Genomic DNA, 21315 nt, shown 5'->3' on the forward strand with positions numbered 1-21315 from the left:
AAAAGCATGCTGGGTATTGGCATGTAAATGAGAGCGCTGAGCACTGTGGAAAAGCATGCTGGGTATTGGCATGCAAATGAGAACGCTGAGCCACCCACTTTGCTCCTAGAACTTTTCTTTCCTCCACTGTACGTCGGAGGAACCGCGTTCTACCATGGCAGAGGTGCCATGGCACCAAAGTGGTGCAAGGAATACTGGTTATCATCATTAACAACAGTCCTGTATACTGTCGTGTAAATGCACACTGCACCTTAGAGATATAGGATAAAACACAGACAAGAGTCTACTTAGGGCCAGGTTCTACCGCCCTGACTCATGATAAGTAACTCACTACTCTTACTTTACCATGGAGCAAGGTGCTACTCAACCTTAGCTAGGGTGGCAGTAGCCGGCCCTGACAACCTACAGTAGACAAGCAAACTCCAGACAAGACAATTCAGGGAAGGAAGGGCCAGGGGAGACTGTTGATGAGAAAGAAGAAAGCAAGGATTTCTGCAAGGGGCTGGTTTTAAAAAAGGATTTGAAGGAGCTAAGAGAGGCGGCTTGAAGTGGGAGACAGCTCCAAGCACAGAAGGAAGCTCAGAGTGCTGAAAGGTGATGAAGGGAACCATAAGGAAAGAGGACAGGGAGGGGGAGAGAGCAAGGAGGGAGTCACACGCGGCAGGCAGCAGAATGGTGCGGGTGGGAGAGGCAGCTAGATTCTTCCAGTGAGGAGACACTTGGGTCTGCTGTTTGCATTGAGCCTTTTGCCGTCAATTACGGGCACAGGAGCCCGTTTTCACTCTTAATTCAGAAACAGGCGAGAGTTACGGGCAGCGAGTGCAGCTGTGTGTGAAGGCCCGCGGACGGGCACAGCAACCCCAAGCGTGCAGGGGGTCAGCCACGAAGACCTACCTATATCTGTCTACATGTGTGGATGTCTCTCTCTCTCACACAGACTGATAGCCACCTCCATGTGTAGACAGATATAGGGAGGTCTTCTTGGCTGGCCCCCTACACTCTTGGAGTTGCTATTGCTGTGCCAGTGTGCAGTTCTTCACCGACTATGTAGTGGGTGGTGTGTGTGTGTGTGTGTCTCTCTCTCTCTCACACACACACACACACACACACCCCTCATTCTATACAGCGTATATATACATAGGAATGAATCACGTAGGGCCAGATTCAGATGTTCCTCTTCACATAGGTCCTTCCTCCCCAAGCAAGCCCGTTTCATTTCAATACAGAGCAAGGTACTAGCATTCGAAGTCTGTCCCTTTGTGGGGGGGCGGTTAGGGACACTGGAACTCGGCATGTATGCACACACATGCACAATGCTCACGTGTGTCTGGCCAGGCCGTTTGCTCATCAGGCAGCTCTAGCTTGGATTCTGGGCTCTCCACAAGTCCCTAGAGCGTGCAACGGTTCCCAGCTCCCACCCAAGCGTCAGTGCAGGTGAACAAGACAAACTGCAAACTTAGGCTCTGAGAATGACTCTCCCTGCCAGGCTGCAGGGTCATCCAGCAGGCCCCGGCCGGAGGAGCTGGAAGAAGGGATGGCGACGGGCTGCCGGCGGGACGGCGTGGGGAGGATAGGGAAGAGAAACGTCCAAAAGCAACACACACAGCTGCCATCCCCCAAGAACATTTTAATGCTCTCTTTACATCTGGTCGTCTCTTAGACGCAAAGCACGCTCCCCCGCTCCCCTCCCCACCCACACGTGCGTTCCGGCCAGAACCGGAAACCAAAGCCAAGCTGCAGAAAAAACAAATCACATCCGAAGGCCTCGGTTCCAGAGCAGATCGGCTCAGCTGCCCCAGCCAGAAGGGACCATTGTGATCCCCTCGTCTGACCTCATGTAGAATGCAGGCCAGAAAACTTCCCAAAAATAATTCCTGGAGCAGGGCTTTCCCAAACACATCCTATCTTGGTTTTAAAGAGTCAGCGATGGAGAATCCACCATGACCCTTGGTAAATTGTTCTGGTGGTTAATTACTCTCACCATTAAAAATGCACACCTTCTTTCCAGTCGGAATGGGTCTAGCTTCAACCTCCAGCCACTGGATCATGTTAGACGTTGCTCTCCCAGCCTGAAGAGCCCATTTTCACACATTTGTTCCCCACGTAGGTTCTTATAGACTGTGATCAAGTCCCCCCTTAATCCTCTCTCCCCTGTGTCTCAGGGAGCCATCCAGATGCCACAAGGATGGGGGAGTTTAACAAGCCATCCAGATACCAGGTGCGAGTGGATGGGGGAGTTTAACAAGGCACTATGTGAATGGTGGTCTGGTCTCTCTGGAGATGTTGTGAGCCTGGCTTATCAGGGCGCAGAATTTAAGGCCAGATGGAATTACCAGAATTGCTAGTGGTGCACAACTCTATATCCCAGCCCAAGTGACTGTAAAGATCTCACACCTTCACCTCCCAACATCCTGGTCCCCATCTTAGCTTCCTCCCCCTCACGCACACGTACCACAAACCTGGTTCCCATGGCTGCTGGTCTGGGAGTCCCTGCTTCCCAGAGCTGCACTGAGGTGGGTATACACCTACGCTAGTGTGCGGGGTGGGGATGTCGGGGGGTTACGTCCAGCATTGGCCTTTGTTTGTACAGCATCCTGATCTAGGAGGTCCTGCTCATGGCGCTGGGGCTGTGCGAGAGGTTCAGCCAATCAAAATGTTTTGTCGCCCTCACGTGAAAGGCCCTAGACACACATGGGAGTGCCACCTAAGCAAAAACTCTAGGGGCAGCACCTTCCCCATGCGAAGTGATGGAAGGAAGGAGTCTTAGCCTAGGGCTTGGGCTCCTACCGTGCATCCTGCTGCCTTCACCAGCTTGTGGGAGGAGAAGGGGAAGGCCTCGTTGCTGAGATCGGCGTCGAGAACCTCCTGAAGGACTGTACGGCTGCAGGGAAAGAGCAGAAAACCCTGGTGAGAAGGATGCGACAACTAGGGGCCAGCAGGTCACTAGCTCACGCATGACACCCACTGTGCCAGCTCACATGGAAAGTTCTGGGTGTCCTGTGCAGGAGCTGGGAAGAGCACCAGTAGGAACCCCCTGCTAGCCACCCAAGTAGGGGTAGGGTTAAGGGTCCCTTCCCCCACAAACTGCGGCCTGCAGGGTACATGGGAAGCTCACCCTGCAGCCACTGAAAGGGGCTTTAGAGCTGCCCTAGAAAAGGTGCTGGCCCAGTCAGAGTCCTGCTGCAGTGAGCTCCCCGCCATTCCTCAGTGCAGGCCACAATCTAGCCCAATATCATTAGCTCACCTAGGGACCAGTCACTTATCTGTCTCTGGAGCAGGAGCCGCACAGGCTGCAGCATTAATGTCTTAGGGTAAGACAAGACCCCTTTCTCTGCATGCCACTTGGTTCCCCAGAGCTTTCCCTGGGTTTAGGCAATCAGGATTACAAGGCATCAGTGCAGCAGCCTTTCACCTCCAGACCCCTGGCTTCGGTCACAGGTGGCGAGGAATTTGGACGGTGTTAAATTCAGTGCCAGGTAAACAGTCACTTCACAGGGACCCTGGTCTCTTCTCCGGCCTCTCGGTGCACTGCTTACCTTGCCGGCCCCTGGATGCTGATCATTCCCAGCTCCTCGGAGCAGTCCACCAGCTTGCACTGCAACCTCATGTCCTGCAGCACCGTGGTGATGTGCGACCAGTTGTGCTGAGCAACAGCCCCACCAACAGCCAGGTAATAGCCATCCCCTGCAAGGAACACGGCCAGCTCTTGAGCCCCGCAGGCTCCACACGCAGGCACGCGGATCAGCTGAGCTCAACACTCAGCTTGGCCGAGCGCTCCGGAGGCCAGATGCTTCTCAGAGCTGGGGCTGCCAAACGGGGCTGGGAGCCTCCCACAAGGGGGCAAACCCTGCAGTCCTTACTCGGGCAAAACTCCCCTTGAAGCCAGTGGGTTCGATCCTGCAAGCGGCTAAACATAAGACCGGCCCTACTGGGTCAGACCTAAGGTCCATCTAGCCCAGTATCCTGTCTTCAGGGGCGGCTCTAGCTTTTTTGCCGCCCCAAGCACAGCAAGCAGGCAGCTTTCGGCGGCATGCCTGCGGGAGGTCCCCGGTCTCGCGGATTCGGCGGCATGGCTGCGGGAGGTCCGCCGGTCCCGCGGCTCCGGCGTACCCACCGCCGAATTGCCACTGAATCCGTGGGACCGGCGGACCTCCTGCAGGCATGCCGCCGAAGGCTGCCTGACTGCCGCCCTCGCAGGGACCGGCAGGGCGCCCCCCGTGGCTTGCCGCCCCAGGCATGCGCTTGGAGTGTTGGTGCCTGGAGCCGCTGCTGCCTGTCTTCCGACAGTGGCCAGTGCCAGGTGCCCCAGAGGGAATGAACAGAACAGGCAATCATCAAGTGATCCATCCCCTGTTGCTCATTCCCAGCTTCTGGCAAACAGAGGCTAGGGCACCCTCGATTCAAATTTAAGTCAGTGAGAGTTGAGGGCTCTGCAGCACCTGCTGGGATCAAGCCCAGCAGGAATTTTTCCTCAGTAAGGCCGGAGTGAGGTCTGGGAAAGGTGAGGGCCAGAGGATCTTTCCTTTGTTCATCACTTCTGCTTTCTGCAGCACCGGAAAGGGTTGATCAACCAGCAAAATAGAACAACAACAATAATCAAACCTGATACTAAGTTGAAGTTTTGGACAAAGCTTTGAATTAGCTCCTTTTCCACCCCCTTTTAATGGTCTGACGTCACCTAATGGAGATAGACCCTGGACCTGATGGTCTCTCCGCATCCCATCTAGCTGCATTCACACCTGTGCAAAGCGGGCGGACGTTACCGAACCAGCACGGGGGCTGTTGCACACACACTTCACCCAGGTGTGAACGCCGGACACGTGGTGCGGGTTAGGGGAGAAGCAGAAAATACAAATACAAAATTTGCCTTCCATTCAGCTCCAAAAGCCACCCCCTCATGGGGGGGGGAGGGGAAGGGTTACTACTCTGGTGTTCCGCAAGTCGCTCCAAGAGCTGGCGTCTAAGGGTAGCATGATGCAATCACACAGTTCCTCTCACCCGAACCTCTTAGAGGATGTCTACACAGCAATTAAACACCCGTGGCTGGCCCGAGTCAGCTGACTAGCGGGGCTTGGGCTGTAAAACTGCTTTGTAGGCATTTGCTCTGGAGTCTTGAGCGGGGAGAGTCCCAGAACCCAGCTCCAGCCCGAGTCAGAACATCCCCACAGCCCAACCTCGCTGATCTGGGCCAGCTACGGCTGTGCCATGGGGCTTTAATTCCGGTGTAGATTAAACTTCAGCAAGGGTGGTTTAGGTTGGACATTAGAAAAAAGTTCCTGTCAGGGTGGTTAAAAACTGGAATAAACTGCCTAGGGAGGTTGTGGCATCTCCATCTCTGGAGATATTTAAGAGTAGGTTAGATAAATGTCTATCAGGGATGGTCTAGACAGTATTTGGTCCTGCCATGAGGGCAGGGGACTGGACTCGATGACCTCTCGAGGTCCCTTCCAGCCCTAGAATCTATGAATCTATGTACCCTCCGCTCCAGTATTGTTTTCCTATGCAGATAGCTTCCCTGACTTTGCTTAGGGGCTCTATTATCTCCCAAATTGATCTTTTCTTTCTACAGTTCATCTTCAGAGTTCAAGTACCAAGTACCAGCCATGCAATCCTTCAGCATGCGGCACTCCCATTCAATTCAACCAGGATTCTGTACCCAAGAGCTTGTAGGATCGGGTCATTCCAAGAGGCAAGAGTTTTTGTCAAGAACCCTTGAAACGGACAGCAAAATCTTCCCCTGAGGACCCTGGAAGCTGCCATGTTTTCAGCCAGTTTGAGAAGTGCAAGGCAGAACAGCCTCCGAGTACCCCGCGTACATGCTCACACACCCGTTACTGACATCCCCGACACCAGATACACGGAGAGAGCGACAAATCGCCTTGTCCTCACAGGCATGTTTTTCACAGAAAGGTGACAGTGCCGGTTGCGGGCACTCAGTGGAAACGTAGCTGCATAGGTCCCCTGTGCTTTGTACCTTCAATCCAAAGGGATGCAAAGAGGGCAGGAAATGAAAGTCGCCGCTGGAAAAACTCAGCACAAACATATTGTGATCAAACTCCCTGGGACAGCGAGGTGTGGTGTTTCCACAGTGCATTTCCCAGTCCTATTGCATGACCTCCACTTCTGGGAGATCACTAGAAAGGTCCAGATGGAAAAGGCAATTCTCGGTCGGGGTCACATCCTCAGCTGGAGTAAACTGACCAAGTCCATGGAATGATGCTGATTTACATCAGCTGAGGATCTGGCCTGTCAGCCTGGTCTCCATCACAAGATTTTGCCAGCATAGCCATGTCAGCTAGGAGTGTGAACAAAAAAAATCACACCCGCAAACGGAGACAGCTCTGCCGGCAAAACTCCCTAGTGTAGACGCAACTAAGCCAATGGAAAAGCCCTTCTGTCAGCAGAGCTAATGCTGTTCAGGGCGGTGGGGTAGCTATGCAGACAGAACTCCTTCGATCAGCTTACACTGCGTCTCTGTTAGGGGGCTCTGCTGACACAGCTATCCCGGCTGTAGTGTAGACAAGCCGGCATGCACTGCAAAGCTATACCAGCCCAGGCTCTGTAGTACAGACAAGCCCTCTGTGTAGAAGGTCATGGAAATGGTACTGAAAATCCTTACAGAGATACAGGCCTGATTCTCTGTAGCCCTGCATTTGGTACAGTATTTACGCCTCTGTAAGTGGGTATAAAATGCTACCAGAACAAGGCGCTGGTCCAACAGAGGCTCAAGCTCACGTACGCCAGGCTTCCTTCCGCACTGCCTTGGGCCTCGTGGGGCATTTGGACGTGCCAGCTGACCGACCAGCATGAAGCGAGGACGATTTCTATGCTGATGGGGGGAGGGGCAATAAGAATGGTGGGGAAGGGGAGGGAAGAGGATTTCCCCATTCGTCGCTGAGCAATTCCCTCTGACACCACGCCAGGGTTACAAGGTTAACGAGGCCGGGGAGGTAGTCAGGGCTGCTCCACAGGGCACGGGGATTTCGCCATGGTCAACGTTTCTGCTGCATTCGTGGCAGCGGGAAATTTCGCTTAGTCGGCAATACCAAGGGGGGAAAAGCCCAACCCAGAGAAGGGATTCGGGAGCTGATTAATGCTCCAGAATCGATCCTGCCTCTACCGCTCTGCACTCCAGAAATCTGTCATAACGCTAATAAGTGCAGCCACCTACAGTAATTGAAAAATAGATCTGCTTTTATTAAACTCCTCCATCAGCCATCAAACACAGCCGCTCCCCAAGCGGCTTCCCTCCCTTCTTCAGGGGCATGCGCATCTGTGTTCAGTGCTCCTCAAAGGGAGAGAGGGCCAGCACTGGCGGAGGCCAGGTAAAGCTCAGGCAGGGGTTGTGTAGACGTTCTCCCCGCGAGCTCGGCAGACACCCGCCTATAACTCTGCCATTGCACCTTACTCATGACCTGCAGGGCCCCCAGCTATTCTAGTCCCAGGCCGCTCCGAGGCAGAGCGCGCCCCACTACGTGGTGGGGTTTACGCGGAGGACAAATGGGCTCTGATCTACCACCTTGTTTTCACTTAGGACCTAAGTCCAAGCTCCCCTTTTCCTGTGTGCATGCCACTCCGAGGAGCGTCTGGTCCTCTGCTGAAGCAGCAGGATCATTAGCAAACAGACACCCAGGCTTCTGAGGCAAAGCCATTTGGTGGAGCCATTGTAGACGAGCAAGATGCCCTCCGCCACGCAGCAGCCTCCTAATTCCATTTTGCCCCCCATCCCCAGGCTGATTGCTCTGCTCCCTTCTAATTCCCCTTTATTGCAGCAGATAAGGACTGCAGGAGAGGTCGCCCTTGCCCGAGAGCCATTCAGAGCAGCAGCGTCTGACCGAAACCCAATAACGCCAATAAGCACCTGCTTGGTTTACAAGTGCCGGGGGGCAAAAGGGAGCGCTAATCCGGTTACACCAATTGATAGATGAAGAGGAGGGGGGAAAGAAAAGCCAGGTGGCTAGTATTAAGTAATGCAATCACCCTCCGAACGCTGGCCAATAGAAACAAGATTCCCTTCCAGCTGTCGTGGAAATGGAAGAGACACGGTCAACGTTGGCAGGCCTCAAACTGAACCTGCAGCGACTCTTCCCCTTTTAATGCTGATACAAATCTACTGGCTTCCATGGAGCGGGTCGCAGCATTGTCATGCTCCCGGCTCCTCAGCAAGCTGATCCACCAGCCACATGCAGGATCTGGGGGCTCCCCCTACAGTACCCCACAAACCCATCCCACCACCATCCATGTGCCTTGCACGGAAGAGCTGGACGAGGCTGATTCGAGCCTCTGCTGCCGCAGCCAGCGTGTGACGGAGAAGCTCAGCGTTCATGGAAAACAGAAGGCCAGGCCTGATTCTGGGCTGCGGCCAAGCCAAGCTCAGTGCAGCCAGGATGGAGGGTAAGGTGGCTGTGCACAACCTCCATGGCTCTTGTACACTGGGGGTGGACAGGTACCAGAACAGCCCTGATATAAACTAGAGCAGCCCCAGGGCTGCTCTGACTCATGCTGCCTGCAGTGCTTCCCCCTGTGGAACCAACTAACACCACAGAGTAGCTAGAGAACAGTAAGCTCCACCCCCCACCGCCTTTTCCCAGCACTCATCTTGCACTGGGGCCACCAGGTGAGGTGGCATAGGGCTGTTCTCGCCCCAGGGAAAACTCCCCCTTATGCTATGGTATTCCCAAGCATGGAAAGCTGCAGTCTTTGTGACCCTTTATGGCCTCAGACCTGGCATCCAGGCCCCTGTGAAGAGCCATTAGAACATCACGCCAGCATGACCCCTGGGAATGTCTGCCATGCCGTGGACACGAGCCCCTTGTTGGAAGGTTGCCAGCACACCCCCAGTCTCCCCATTGCCCCGTTGTGTCCCAGCATGGTCTGCAGCCCAATGCATTTAGGACTCTCACGGGCCTGCAGCCAGCCTGGGGGACTCAGTCCTTGATCATACATTTCAGGAAGGGCAGAAAATCCAGCCCAGTTGTCTAGGTGGGTGGGTTGGGGTTGACTGAAAGCTGGGCCCAGCAACAAAGCGAGAGCAATGCACCAAGTGCCTTGGGGCAGGTCCACAGCCGGTGTCAATTATTATAGCTGCACTGTCTTCAAAGGAGCGAGGACCGTTTACACCATTGACGCCAATGGAGCAATGAGAATTTACAGCAGTGAGGATGTGCCCCTTAGGAGAGGATGTGGCAGCTGCTTAACAGAGCACAGCAATGCTACACAAGAGTTTGGGACGGGAAGTGAAGGAGAACGCTAAATTGTACATGAAGCTTAGGGTAACCAGACAGCAAGTGTGAAAAATCGGGACTGGGTGGGGGGTAATAGGAGCCTATATAAGAAAAAGACCCAAATATTGGGACTGTCCCTATAAAATCGGGACATCTGGTCACCCTAATGAAGCTGCAGAGGGAATTTGAACTAAGCTGACACTGCCCATCACCCCTAATATTTTCCAAGGGAACTTTTACGTCTATGCCAAGCAAGGGATTATTTCTCTGCTTTTAAACCCTTGACGTTTTTACCTTCAAATGCTGGGGTCAATGAAGAGACCTGGGTCCCAGGGCTGATTTGACTGACTGTCAGATCACTCTCAACGCCGCCGCGTTTGTTTAACATGCACGTGTAAACAGTCAGTCCTAGAAACAGGAGGAAAGAGACACGCACTGGGGATCAAAACCTTCCAACAGCATTTTCGCAAATGCCATGTGTGAAAAATACAAAAATCTAACCAGGCATTGGAATCCTTCTAATCACTAATCAGTCCCCATGCAGCCGCTGACTGTGCCACATCATTAAAGCTCACTCAGACCTCCCCCGTCCCACTCTACACTTGATCTTGATAGGCAGCCCTCTCCATAATTCAGGAGTTAGGCCTCCCCTGAGCAGAGACAGCTAGTCACATTGAATTGCATGAAGAAGACAAAAGAGGACCAGAAAGGAGACCTCAGCAACTCAACTTCCCCTTGTGGTGCAGGCTGGGATTTGAAGCCATCTCTCTGGAAATGAAAAGGTTAATGAGCTTATTCACAGCCCCTTCAACTACCAAAGAATCAGCCAAACCAGTGTAAGTTCAAGTCTAAAGCAAACAACGAACCCAGGTGGGAAACCACTAGAATCAAGGCTTCCAAAGGAAAAGCAAGTGCCCTGAAGGTTAGAAAATGGCATTAGCCTTTTAAGTCCAAATTAGAGAATAAAAAGGAATGCACAAGTTAAGGGTCAGACCCTCATCTGGTGTAATTCAGCAGAGCTGCCCTGAAGTCCATCTAGCCATGCCAATTTATGCCATCTGAGGATCTGGCCCTGAATCCATCAATACGTCACCTTCAAAGGTGAACTGCATTTGAACAAGGAATTACAGCTGAATGGGGCTGATTTTCCCCTCTCATCAGTGTTGCCTGATCGACTTCAGCGGCCATTCCCAGTTTACACTGGGGCAAGAGAGAACAGATTCAATCCCAAATGCATCATTCTTCCACTCAGATTATTAGCAAACTCCCCACTGACATCAGTCTATTTGTCCACTAGGTGTCACCACTGCTTATTCTAGTGCATGCATTTGCCCAGCAGTGAATTTTAACTGGACTCTGAGGGTCAGATTTTAATCTCAACTGCACCTGATTCAGAAGTCACGGTGTTTACACCAGTGAAAGGAGATCCGAATGCAGCCCTGGGAGAGGGCAGGGAAAACCTTCACACTCGGCGGCTTTCCAACATCGTCAGCAAAAGCAATAATTTGAAAACTGACAGTTCAGGTCAAACAACGTAAGTCTTGTTCAAAGATATAATTTTGTAGGGTGGGTTTTTTGTACCAGGCTCAGCAGAAACATCAATAAAACTGGCATCTTGTAGCTGAAATAACAAGGTTGAAGCAGTACCTGGTGACTTGCTAACATCAGCAGTAAACAGCCAGTTGGCCGCCTTCCTTGCTTCAGGACCAACCAGGTAGAATTTGCCAAAATAAGACATGTCAAAGACAGCCAGCGCATTTCTGCAGGTTAAGCATTCATTCTTGATCTAAAAATTAAAGCACACCCAGGTGAAGCTAAGCCACCCTCTTCTCGCTCCACAAAAGGAGCGTCAAGACAAATGAAAACCATTTATATAACGAGGCGGCAGAAACAAAAAAAAGCGGGCACGTGACTCGTGCCTGAGCTTTCTGTAGCATTTTTAAATGTTCCTTTAAAAATAGATATTCAAATGGAGCATCCCTGATAACAACACCGTCCCCCACACGCACTCGTACCCTGCTTCTTACGTCAATATCTTGTCTTTTGAGTTGGTGTCATCTTGTCAAATTTGTTTTCATTTCCCCCTAGAATTCATCTCTCGACTGCATGGATTTTGATTGAGTTCTGAATAGGGGATCACAGCGTTGCAGCAACGACACATTACAGTTAGAGGGAGGACTCTCCACTTTAAGTACCTGTTTTGTGGAGCTTATAAACTTGCTAGGGGAAAAAAAATTCAAGTCCTTTCCATGCGTGTTCTCAACCCAAAAGCAACTCTTTCATTTAGGAAAGCAACAATAAAATTCCATTCGGCCATTTGTTTATTTTGAGGTTCCAAGCATGTAATGAAGGTGTTTGGAGGCATTTTTCAGTAAAGATGGGGAAAGCAGGGATCGGATTCAGTTTTTCCAAACCTCACCAGCTGGGTTTTGCAAAACCAACACCAGGAATAACGGTGTGGCTCCCTGTCTCATTGCTCTAACCCCACCCCAGTCTATGCGGTACGTGCGTACGGTTTTAAGATCAATGGTTCTGCTCTCCCTCCGCAAAGGGCTCTTCTCAAGACTGGCCCTCCTGCTGCAGACTCATCTCTCAAAGAGGAAACGCAATGGGTGTGGTTGAAAAATGACGGCTTGGAAAATAACCAACCAATAATAATTGTAAGTGCCGTGAAAAGTCATGCACTGCACATACGGGCCCAACCCAACATTCAACTCCATTTTCACAATGCACCGAGCAGGAGAAATTCACCCTCATTGCCCAGCACAACGCCCAGGTACTACTGAACCCAGGGGACTGGAGTGAATTCCAGCCTGAAAAATTCTGATGTTTATTAAGCATTTTATACAGCTCTGCAGTTATCCTTGGTGCCTAACCAAGTTAGAGTACGACAAAGTCCCTCTTCCCAATTCCTTACAGCCCCACAAGACCACAACAAGCAGCTCAGTTGGTCCATGATAGAATTAGAGAGCAGAATGGTCCAGAGAAGGTGCCCATTGACTAGCAGGCATTTTCTACTCACAATGTCGTGATGAGGTGGGAAATCAAAGGTGTATTCATCCCCTAGCAGTTGGTTATAGAGGTAGGAGCCGTGGGGCTTTTGGTTATAAGCACCATAGTAGTCGTAATCCAAAACCTGACAACAAAGAGGGGAGGAGAAAAGGACAATGGAGGAAAATAATCGACAGTGAAATATTAGGGAAAGGGTTGAGGGGGCAGGACCAGCAGGTGGGTTTGGGTTTGCAAGCTATTCTGATGAGATTTCCACCACATTCAAACCACACCTGGAAACCAGCCCGTTTGCCGTGTTGGATTGGACTGCGGATGCAAGTTCCAATCTGGAAAGTGGATTTCAGATGCTCCCTCTTCCCCTGCCCCTTCCTGAAATAGGAAAGGGTTCAGATTTGAGGTTCAGGTGTTGGAGCATTTCACGCCCATTGCACACGTGCGCGCACACACATGCACCAAAAACCTCTCCTCGGGTCCCATCACAGGCCTCCGTATGCCATTTAACAGGTCTCCAGGGCTTTGCCCCATGGCTGTAGCATGAGAAATGCTGCTGTGCTTACCGGAGCTGCGCCCCGCGGATTAAACCAGCCGGGTCTCTCCCAGCCATGCCTCTCCTGGTACACACAGCCTTGCTGGAGAAGCTCCTATGGACGTGGGGCAAAAAAAAAGCTGTGCGTTAGAAACACTGGGCACTGAACACCTGATCAAACCGGCCTCCTCCCCCAGGGTCACTTTCCAGGCTGTCTCCCTTACTGCTGCCGATTGCCCTGGCTACAGCTGAGCAGGGGATTTGTCAGGAAACTGCCTTTGGCTCCTGCCTTGGTTAGAGCAGCCTAAGGGGTGCTCTCTACCTAGCACCAGCTCAACGATGGTCCTGCGTGCCAGCTGGGTGTTACTGAGATCAACCCTGGCATAGGTAACTGGCATGGCAGCCAGGTGGCACCCCACCACGCTCTCTCTGTGCTCTGAGACAGGTTGGTCTGAGCAAAGAACTGAGAGCAAGGCTCTGCTGAGTTCGAATTCTGGCAACCTGATTTGACAGGGTAACAAGCCTTGTGGATAGGGGGGAAGCGGTAGATGTGGTATAGCTTGACTTTAGTAAAGCTTTTGATATTGTCTCGCATGACCTTCTCATAAACAAACTAGGGAAATACCATCTAGATGGTGCTACTATAAGGTGGGTGCAAAACTGGTTGGAAAACCGTTCCCAGAGAGTTATCAGTGGTTCACAGTCGTGCTGGAAGGGCATAATGAGTGGGGTCCCGCAGGGATCAGTTCTGGGTGCGGTTCTGTTCAATATCTTTATGCCATTATCTAAATCATTGATGGAGAGTACACTTATAAAGTTTGTGGACGATACCAAGCTGGGAGGGGTTGCAAGTGCTTTGGAGGATAGGATTAAAATTCAAAATGATCTGGACAAACTGGAGAAATGGTCTGAAGTAAATAGGAAGAAATTCAGTAAGGACAAATGCAAAGTACTTCATTTAGGAAGGAACAATCAGTTGCACACATACAAAATGGGAAATGACGGCCTAGGAAGGAGTACTATAGAATGGGATCTGGGGGTGAGAGTTGATCACAAGCTAAATATGAGTCAACAGTGTAACACTGTTGCAAAAAAAGTGAATATCATTCTTGGCTGTATTAGCAGGAGTGTTGTAAGCAAGACACGAGAAGTAATTCTTCCGCTCTACTCTGCGCTGATTAGGCCTCCACTGGAGTATTGTGTACAGTTCTGGGAGCCACATTTCAGGAAAGATGTGGACAAATTGGAGGAAGTCCAGAGAAGAGCAACAAAAATGATTAAAGGTCTAGAAAACATGACCTATGAGGGAAGATTGAAAAAATTGGGTTTGTTTAGTCTGGAGAAGAGAAGACAGAGAGGACATGCTAACAGTTTTCAAGTATGTAAAAGGTTGTTACAAGGAGGAGGGAGAAGAATTGTTCTTCTTAACCTCTGAGGATAGGACAAGAAGCAATGGGCTTAAACTGCAGCAAGGGAGGTTTAGATTGGACATTAGGAAAAACTTCCTAACTGTCAGAGTGGTTAAGCACTGGAATAAATTGCCTAGGGAGCTTGTGGAATCTCCATCATTGGAGATTTTTAAGAGCAGGTTTCAGGGATGGTCTAGATAACACTTAGTCCTGTCACAAGTGCAGGGGACTGGACTAGATGACCTCTCGAGCTCCCTTCCAGTTCTATGATTCTACGATTGTCACATTCCCTCCGTCTGTGGCACTGGACAAGTCACGAACTCCTCAGGGTGTCCCTGTTGGAAAAGCAGGAGTGGAAATATTTCCCTGCCACCCAGAAGAGGGGGGAGGGGATATTTTAGCTGACAGCTGGAGAACACTCGGAAAATTAAAAGCGCAATGGAAGTGCTGAGTATGATTGTTATTCGCATTAGCAGGATTTGTGTTAGCAGGGGTGTGATTGTAATTCCACAGGGAGGGTCAGAAAAAAACCTGCAGAACAGCAGCCTTGAGCCATTGGTGTACTAGCCAGCCAATGTCTGGCTTTTCTGGGACCATGGCACTCATCTGCTGCAATGAACTCAGGCCCCGGTGAGGATGGTCGGACATCTGCCCAACCCGGCAGTCTGTTCCTCCTGCTTTCCAGACCTGGCATTTCCATGCTGGGAGCGATTTACCCTTCTCTCTGTGCTGAGGGTTCGAGAAATCAATAGCGTAGGGACACAGAGCTAGAAAACCTCAGAGCAAAACCAAGTCAGCGGGTGGGATTTCCCCCATGTTTCTGCTTTCCCTGCTCCACACCCTCCTATCCCTGCTCCAAAGTGTGCCCTTCCCCAAAATGCTCAGTCACATACACTGGCCATCTGTCTCAACCCCCCTGTTTGGTCACTGAGCCCAGGCTGTGGGTTTGGGATGGTGGCTTATCTCAGGGGAGTCTGCATGGCATAACCTGCATTTTCACTGCCCTGCGAAGCACCAGACACACCAGGAAAGCACTTGTGGAAACCAGGGTGACCCTTCGCAGACATTCCTGGTTTTATCAGCATTAATTAGATGGCGGCTGCTTTGAGAGCAGGAGATGAAAGGAAGAGAAGGAACAAAGACAGGAGCCTCACAAAACATTCACTCTGTGCAGGCGACCAGCACAAGGACTTCAGGTGGACATCAGCAATGCATTGGTCTGCACATGGGTGAATTCAAGCCTCTGTAAGCTATGCACCGGAAGAATCAAAGGGGAAAGAATAGTGGGGCTCATTGAAAAATGCTTCTAATGAGCTGGTGAATAAACAACCATGATCAGACCTAGATGAAATTCTACGGCTTCTGTTATGCAGAATATCAGGTCCCTTCTGGCCTTAAAATCTATTAATTGGTGCAGACAGGCATTGGATTATTATAAAAGGATTGTAGGAAGTGGTGTCTGGGATCAACTCCATATAGTCCTATCTCCAGCAGTGGCCAGTACAGAGTCTTATGTATTTAATTATTGGGCTGGGTGGGGAGGAGAGGGACTCAGGTGTTTGAGTAGCTGGGGGAGTGAAAATTCTTCCCAGCCCCAGACAATTATTAGTCGGCTTAATGTTCTGAAGGCAAACGATGTGTGTTTTAATATGGCTACATTCCAGTGTGCTAATTGCTGTACAAACAGAACCAAAAGACAGCTCCTGCCCCCATGAGTTTGCAATCTAAATACCAGACAAGAGACAACAGATGGGCCGGGTATAAGGAAAGGAAACAATGAGACAGTATTGGTCAGGATGATAGGCAGTGATCTCTGCACACCAATGACCTAACTGCAGTGAAGTAATAATATAATAAAATCTTGTAGCAAGGAGTTCCACAGGCTCCATATACACAGTGCCAAAGTTTGGGTTATATTGTGTTGATTGGTAACTGACTGATGATAAGCACAAGGGCCAGATTTTCCCCAACATAAATTTTTAAAGTAATAAAAATAATATTCTGATTTAATATTTATATGCCCCCTTTTTCATTTCTTCCCCATTCCCCCCTCCAAAAAAGTCTCTCCTCACAGTAATTAGGTGAACCATCATGATATTTTTGTTTCGTGTTTATGTTCAAAAAGAACATTTATTGTTGAATATTTTAGAAATGATCCACGTCTATTTATAAAACACACCAATGTTTTGGCGCTTAGTGTATAAATACCAGGTTGTCAGTCAAATGGGCACCACGTATTAGACATGCTATTAAAACAAAATTGCATTCTCAGTGACAGAAAACAACTGAGCTGTTGACAGCAGAGTGGGGTGTGTGTGCGAGGGAATTTCTGTATTGCTGCTCAAGGCTCTGCACTACAGTGGGGGGGTAAATGGAGGGATCAGAATTAACAACCAGCTGAAACTGGCTCAGGAAACTTGGTTTCCGATTCTGATCTTGGTCACACTGGTGCAAAGGTAAGTGGAGTCACTTCGGATTTACAGCAGCGTAAATGAGATCAGAATCTGGTCCCCTGGCTGCAAGCAGGTGGTTTTGGTGGTGCGGAGCCATGGTAATCCTGGGTGTTGCATGAGCAAAGTACCTTTGAAAAACCAGGCCTCTTTTTTAAGACCCCAAATTTGAAAATTTTGGCCTGAAGGGATTGGTTCAAGATGACGTAGGAGGTCAGCAGCAAAGGCAGGAAGAGAAGCCAGTGATCCGGACTCTAACCACTCAGAGAGCTCGCCCCTCCAGAAAACTAAAGAGCAGTAGGCATCAGAGAGCAACCAGTTGCCAAGGGCACTTGCAAAACCTTTCCCAATGAGGCAGGGACCTAGTGCAATCCCAGAAAAGCGCTCGCTATTTAAAGGTCCGTCTCCACATCTTGTATCCCTTCTCCTCAATCCCCCTCAAGTCTGCCTGGTAAGTGTCTCCAGGAACAGTCCGGCATCAGCCCAGTACCAGGCGTGGGACCGAGCAGAGAGACAAAGCCAATGGCAGCTTTTGAGCTTCCCTTTTAGAAACCCTCCTTCCTGAGGTTTCCTGCCACCGAACAGTTTCGCTCCAGCCATGCCAGCCTGGCCTTTCTGAGGGATTCGGAGTCGGGCAGTGACAGCTGGGTACCAGAGCCCTGGAAACTGACAGGCCGTAGTCGGCTATTAATACAGCGCCATCTGCTTGAAAGTGCCATCCGCCCACACTGCCATCTCCACGCGTCACTCAGCCGGGCTGGCGAGACAGCTAGGGAGAGCAAGGGCTGGTGTTTAAGAGACCCATCATCACACAGGTAAGACGCTGCTGCAGTGGGAACAGGAGACCTGTAAGCACGCTGAGCAGCTCCATCAACAGGACCCCGGGACGCCGCTTTGCACTAGCCATGCAGGAGACCCCAGGGCCCAGTTTGCCACTGGTGTATTTGGGCACAGTGCCCTTGATTTCCAGGGAACGGTGCCCATTCACACCAGCAATGGATCAGGCCCCTGGGCTTCAGCCCTGTCTCCAGTCTGTCACTTTCTGAGCCAGAAGGAGGCAGCAAGGGTAGCCTTTTGCATTGCTCAGTGGTTCCTCTTGCGACAAATAAGCAGCTGCTTTTCTGGGGGCTGAAGGGCAGGCCTGGCCATTGCCCCCTCAATGTTTGGTGAGTGGGCACGTGCTCATGGACAAGCCTTGCTTAGATTTCACGTAGCTACCAGTGGCAGCTGGGTGCCTTGCTCCCCCATGCCCTCAAGCCAGCATTTCCCAGGGGATTTGGGCACCGACCTCGTGCAGGGGGTCCCTCCTCATGTTGCGCCTGGCCAGCGGCTCATCATAGGGGAAGACAACCGAATAGTTCTTGGCGTACGACTCGTGGCTTCGCTCCCGGATCCAGCGGTTGTTGGCAGTGAGAGAGCGGTGAAACCTCCTGAAAGGCAAAGAGAAGGCAACCTTCAGAGGCAAAGCTCCCAGCCCGTGCTCTGAGGGCCATGCGATCTTACAGCAATGGGAGGAAGCCATTGTTACTTGGATTAGAGCAGTCCCTGGAGTCTGCAGCTGAACTCACAGCCCCCTTGTGCTAGGTGCTGTACATACACATAGTGAAAGAGCCTGCAGTCTAAACAGACAAGGCAGGCCCCTGAAAATACTGGCTGTGCAGGCACCTCCCTGGCCGGTGCAGAGCTGGCATCAGGGGTCTACGCCAGCCCTGCTCCCGGTCCCCTGGAGTAGGGTGTCAGGGGCAGGCCAGGCAGAGGGAATGTGAGGGAAGGGATCAGGAGGGCGTGGGCGCAGAGCAGATTGCACAACTATTCTCCACTTCCCGGGGCCTGCATAGCTGATTGCCAGGTGGCGAGCTAGGGGTACCATGCACGCTGCTCACACACAGTTCTGCCAATCCCCTCAGCCTGCCGTGACATGTCGCATGCTAGCCCAGTGCCCGGGCACTCGCACAGCTCTAGCTCAGCCTGCAAAGCTCCCTGCTTTTCCGTCCGCTCCCCCCCCCACACACACACACACGCCCTCAGCTTTGCCACTGCCCCTCGACTCTGCCACCTTGCACCCCTGTTACTTCAGTCCTGGCCTTCCCACAGTGCCCCCTCCTATTCCAGTCCTGCTCTCAGCCCCCAGCTCTGCCAATGTACGGCACCTGGCCTGTGCCTCCCCCTACTCCCATCCTGAAGCCCTTTCTACAGAGCTGCCAACTTGACTGTGTGTGCTTCTGGGAGGAAGGGGGGTGCGGGAGGGGCTGTAGAGTCATACAGGGAGTGCTAGAGAGAGGCCAAACAACTCGTTTTCTCATGATGAGCTCAGACTAGTTATCTTAAATCTCCCCAGGCGAGGGCCTTGTGCGCGAATCCCCTACTTCTGGTCACACGTCGCCAGGCACACGGCCGCCCGGGCTTTCTACCTAACCAAGCCCTTTCATCTCACTCAGCATTGCCGGAAGAGGCTGAGAAGCGGGAAGGAGACAGTGAGGGAGCCTCATTTGGGGCCGGGAGGGCGGAAAGGTTAAGAGCAGGAGGAGATTTTTTTTTTAAGCTTTTCCTGTCCCTTTATGAGGCGACTGCACCGCAGAGAGGAGAACATTCCCATGCCTTGGACATGCCCCAAAGAACTGTGGGATCAGATGCTCACCTGGGGCCATGGTGCAGTTACTCCTGAGCCTATAACCCAGCCTGGCCCAGCTGCACAACACGAAGGTGCCATCTTCCTTCACTCTCTACCCAGGCGGTGGGCTGTCTGTTCTCCCACAACAACAAAACAAAAATCTACCCCAATCCAGATGTGGAGGCAGCTGTTGCAGTTTAATCAAGCCTCTTGGCAGGAAACATGCTAAGCACTAAATTATAGATGCTGTTCTTTGCACACAAGGAGCCCTGCTGGTGTCCAGACCCTGGCAAGACAAAAGAGGAAGAGTGCCTCTGACTGCCAGATGTTGGGCCTGGGCGACATGGGATGGATCACTTGATGACTGCCCTGTTCCGTTCATTCCCTTTGAAGCATTTGGCATTGGCCACTGTCAGAAGACAGGATACTTGGGTAGTTGGACCATCGATCTGACCCAGGATGGCCATCCTTATGCTAGGAAAAGGGATGTGTGCACTCTTGAATTAGGTTGGGGCACCCAATGGAGGAGGCATAGGGCCAACAGAAAGCAACGCTGAGACCTCATTTTGACCCTGATAAGAACATTTAAATGAACTCTCTCCCTTCCTTGTAAATCCAGGACATAGATTCATAGACTTTAAGGCCAGAAGGGACCATTACGATCTTCTCTACTGACATCCTGCCTAACACAGGCCAGAGAACCTTGCCTAGTAATTTCTGCATCAAATCCAAAACTTCTGGCTGAGCTACAGCATCTCTTTTAGGAAGACATCACATGGCTGACGGGGTTGGAGGATTAACCACGGCATCAGTGATTAGAGCTGGCCATGCTTTGAAATTCTCTCTCTCTCTCTCTCTCTCTCACACACACACACACACACACACACACACACACACACCATACTGAGCAGAGTGAAGCATCTCCCTGCATGTGAACAATAGCAGCTGTCAGCCCGTGAATAGGGTTTGACACAGAGATGCTGCCTTGATGCTGTTTTATCTCATGTTCGTTCTTTATAAAACATTACGGAATTAGAATATCATATGTTTTGGAACCACGGTTATGCCAGCTTATTCCCCCCAAATCCTTAGAGTTCCCCACAGGGATGGGGGCAGGGCCTTTTCCATACAGGATGGAGGGGAGAACCTAACTTCTGTGTTCTCCTCATGCAGGTGTTTCACGCCAGATAGACAAATAGGAACCACAAGAAAACTTTGCACTTAGTGCTGTGCAAAGATGGCTAAGCGCAGCATCAGCATGTGGAGATAGGCACGGCGGTTAACCAACATGCCAAAGTCACCTAGTGAGTTAGTTGCAAAGCCAGGAATAGAATTCAGGCCTCCTAATTCACAAACCTCTGCTACAGCCCCCAAAGATAACACTGCTTCCCAGGGAAAGATCAAAGCCATGTAGCCTCTGCTCTGCGCACACCTATCTATCTTGAGTTGAAACAGCCAGTGCACCACCTTGGGGCTTGGCTATGATAATTCTGATTATCTAGCAGCAGTTCCTTTGAAGAACCCTGATCTGTAGGGGCACCTTGGTCTATGTGGCATGAAGGTTCATGAGCCAGACTAATGCGTAGTGTTCTGAGCTGCCAGCCACTGCAGGTGCATGTGATTCAATGGCGTATTTATTGGTTAGCAGGAGACCCCAGCTAGGAAGCATGACGGGGGCAGCGTGGACGCTGAACTCTGCCGTGCCCAGCAACAGAAGCATCCTTTTTTCAGAAACTCTTCTGATAAGAACGGCTACCTGTGAGACAGCGAGTGCCTTCTCAGCCAGATGAGTGCGGAAGAGGGGCAGTCTATCCCAGTGGGTGCTGATGGGGCAGGGGAGGGGAACTGAGGCAGCAATAAAGTGAATGGACGAATCCAAATGTATTGTGATCTTAAAAATGATACTTAACCTCCCCGCCCTCCCACCAGAGGCGGCTCTATGTATTTTGTCGCCCTAAGCACGGCAGTCAGGCGGCTTTCGGCGGCGCGCCTGCGAGAGGTCTGCTGGTAACGCGGATTCAGCGGCATGCCTGCGGTGTGGGAGGTCTGTTGGTCCCGCTGTACCCGCCGCCGAATTGCCACC

General features: G+C 51.3%; 1 protein-coding gene across 2 annotated transcripts in view; it reads right to left on the reverse strand.

Moving 5' to 3' along the window:
• The window catches only part of SARDH (sarcosine dehydrogenase), a 93740-nt gene that overhangs the window by 40094 nt on the left and 32331 nt on the right, over window positions 1–21315 (reverse strand). For both annotated transcript variants that reach the window (XM_024206681.3, XM_024206682.2), the window contains 7 exons: window positions 17910–18051; window positions 12794–12877; window positions 12247–12360; window positions 10872–11010; window positions 9519–9632; window positions 3537–3684; window positions 2788–2881 (listed from right to left, as the gene is read on the reverse strand). In XM_024206681.3, coding sequence (XP_024062449.2) covers window positions 2788–2881; window positions 3537–3684; window positions 9519–9632; window positions 10872–11010; window positions 12247–12360; window positions 12794–12877; window positions 17910–18051 — 835 coding nt within the window. The remainder of the gene's footprint in view (window positions 1–2787; window positions 2882–3536; window positions 3685–9518; window positions 9633–10871; window positions 11011–12246; window positions 12361–12793; window positions 12878–17909; window positions 18052–21315) is intronic.

This window comes from Terrapene carolina, unplaced genomic scaffold, assembly GCF_002925995.2.
Source record: "Terrapene carolina triunguis isolate 2854851 unplaced genomic scaffold, T_m_triunguis-2.0 Scaffold238, whole genome shotgun sequence".
In the NCBI taxonomy this organism is placed as follows: Eukaryota; Metazoa; Chordata; order Testudines; family Emydidae; genus Terrapene; species Terrapene triunguis.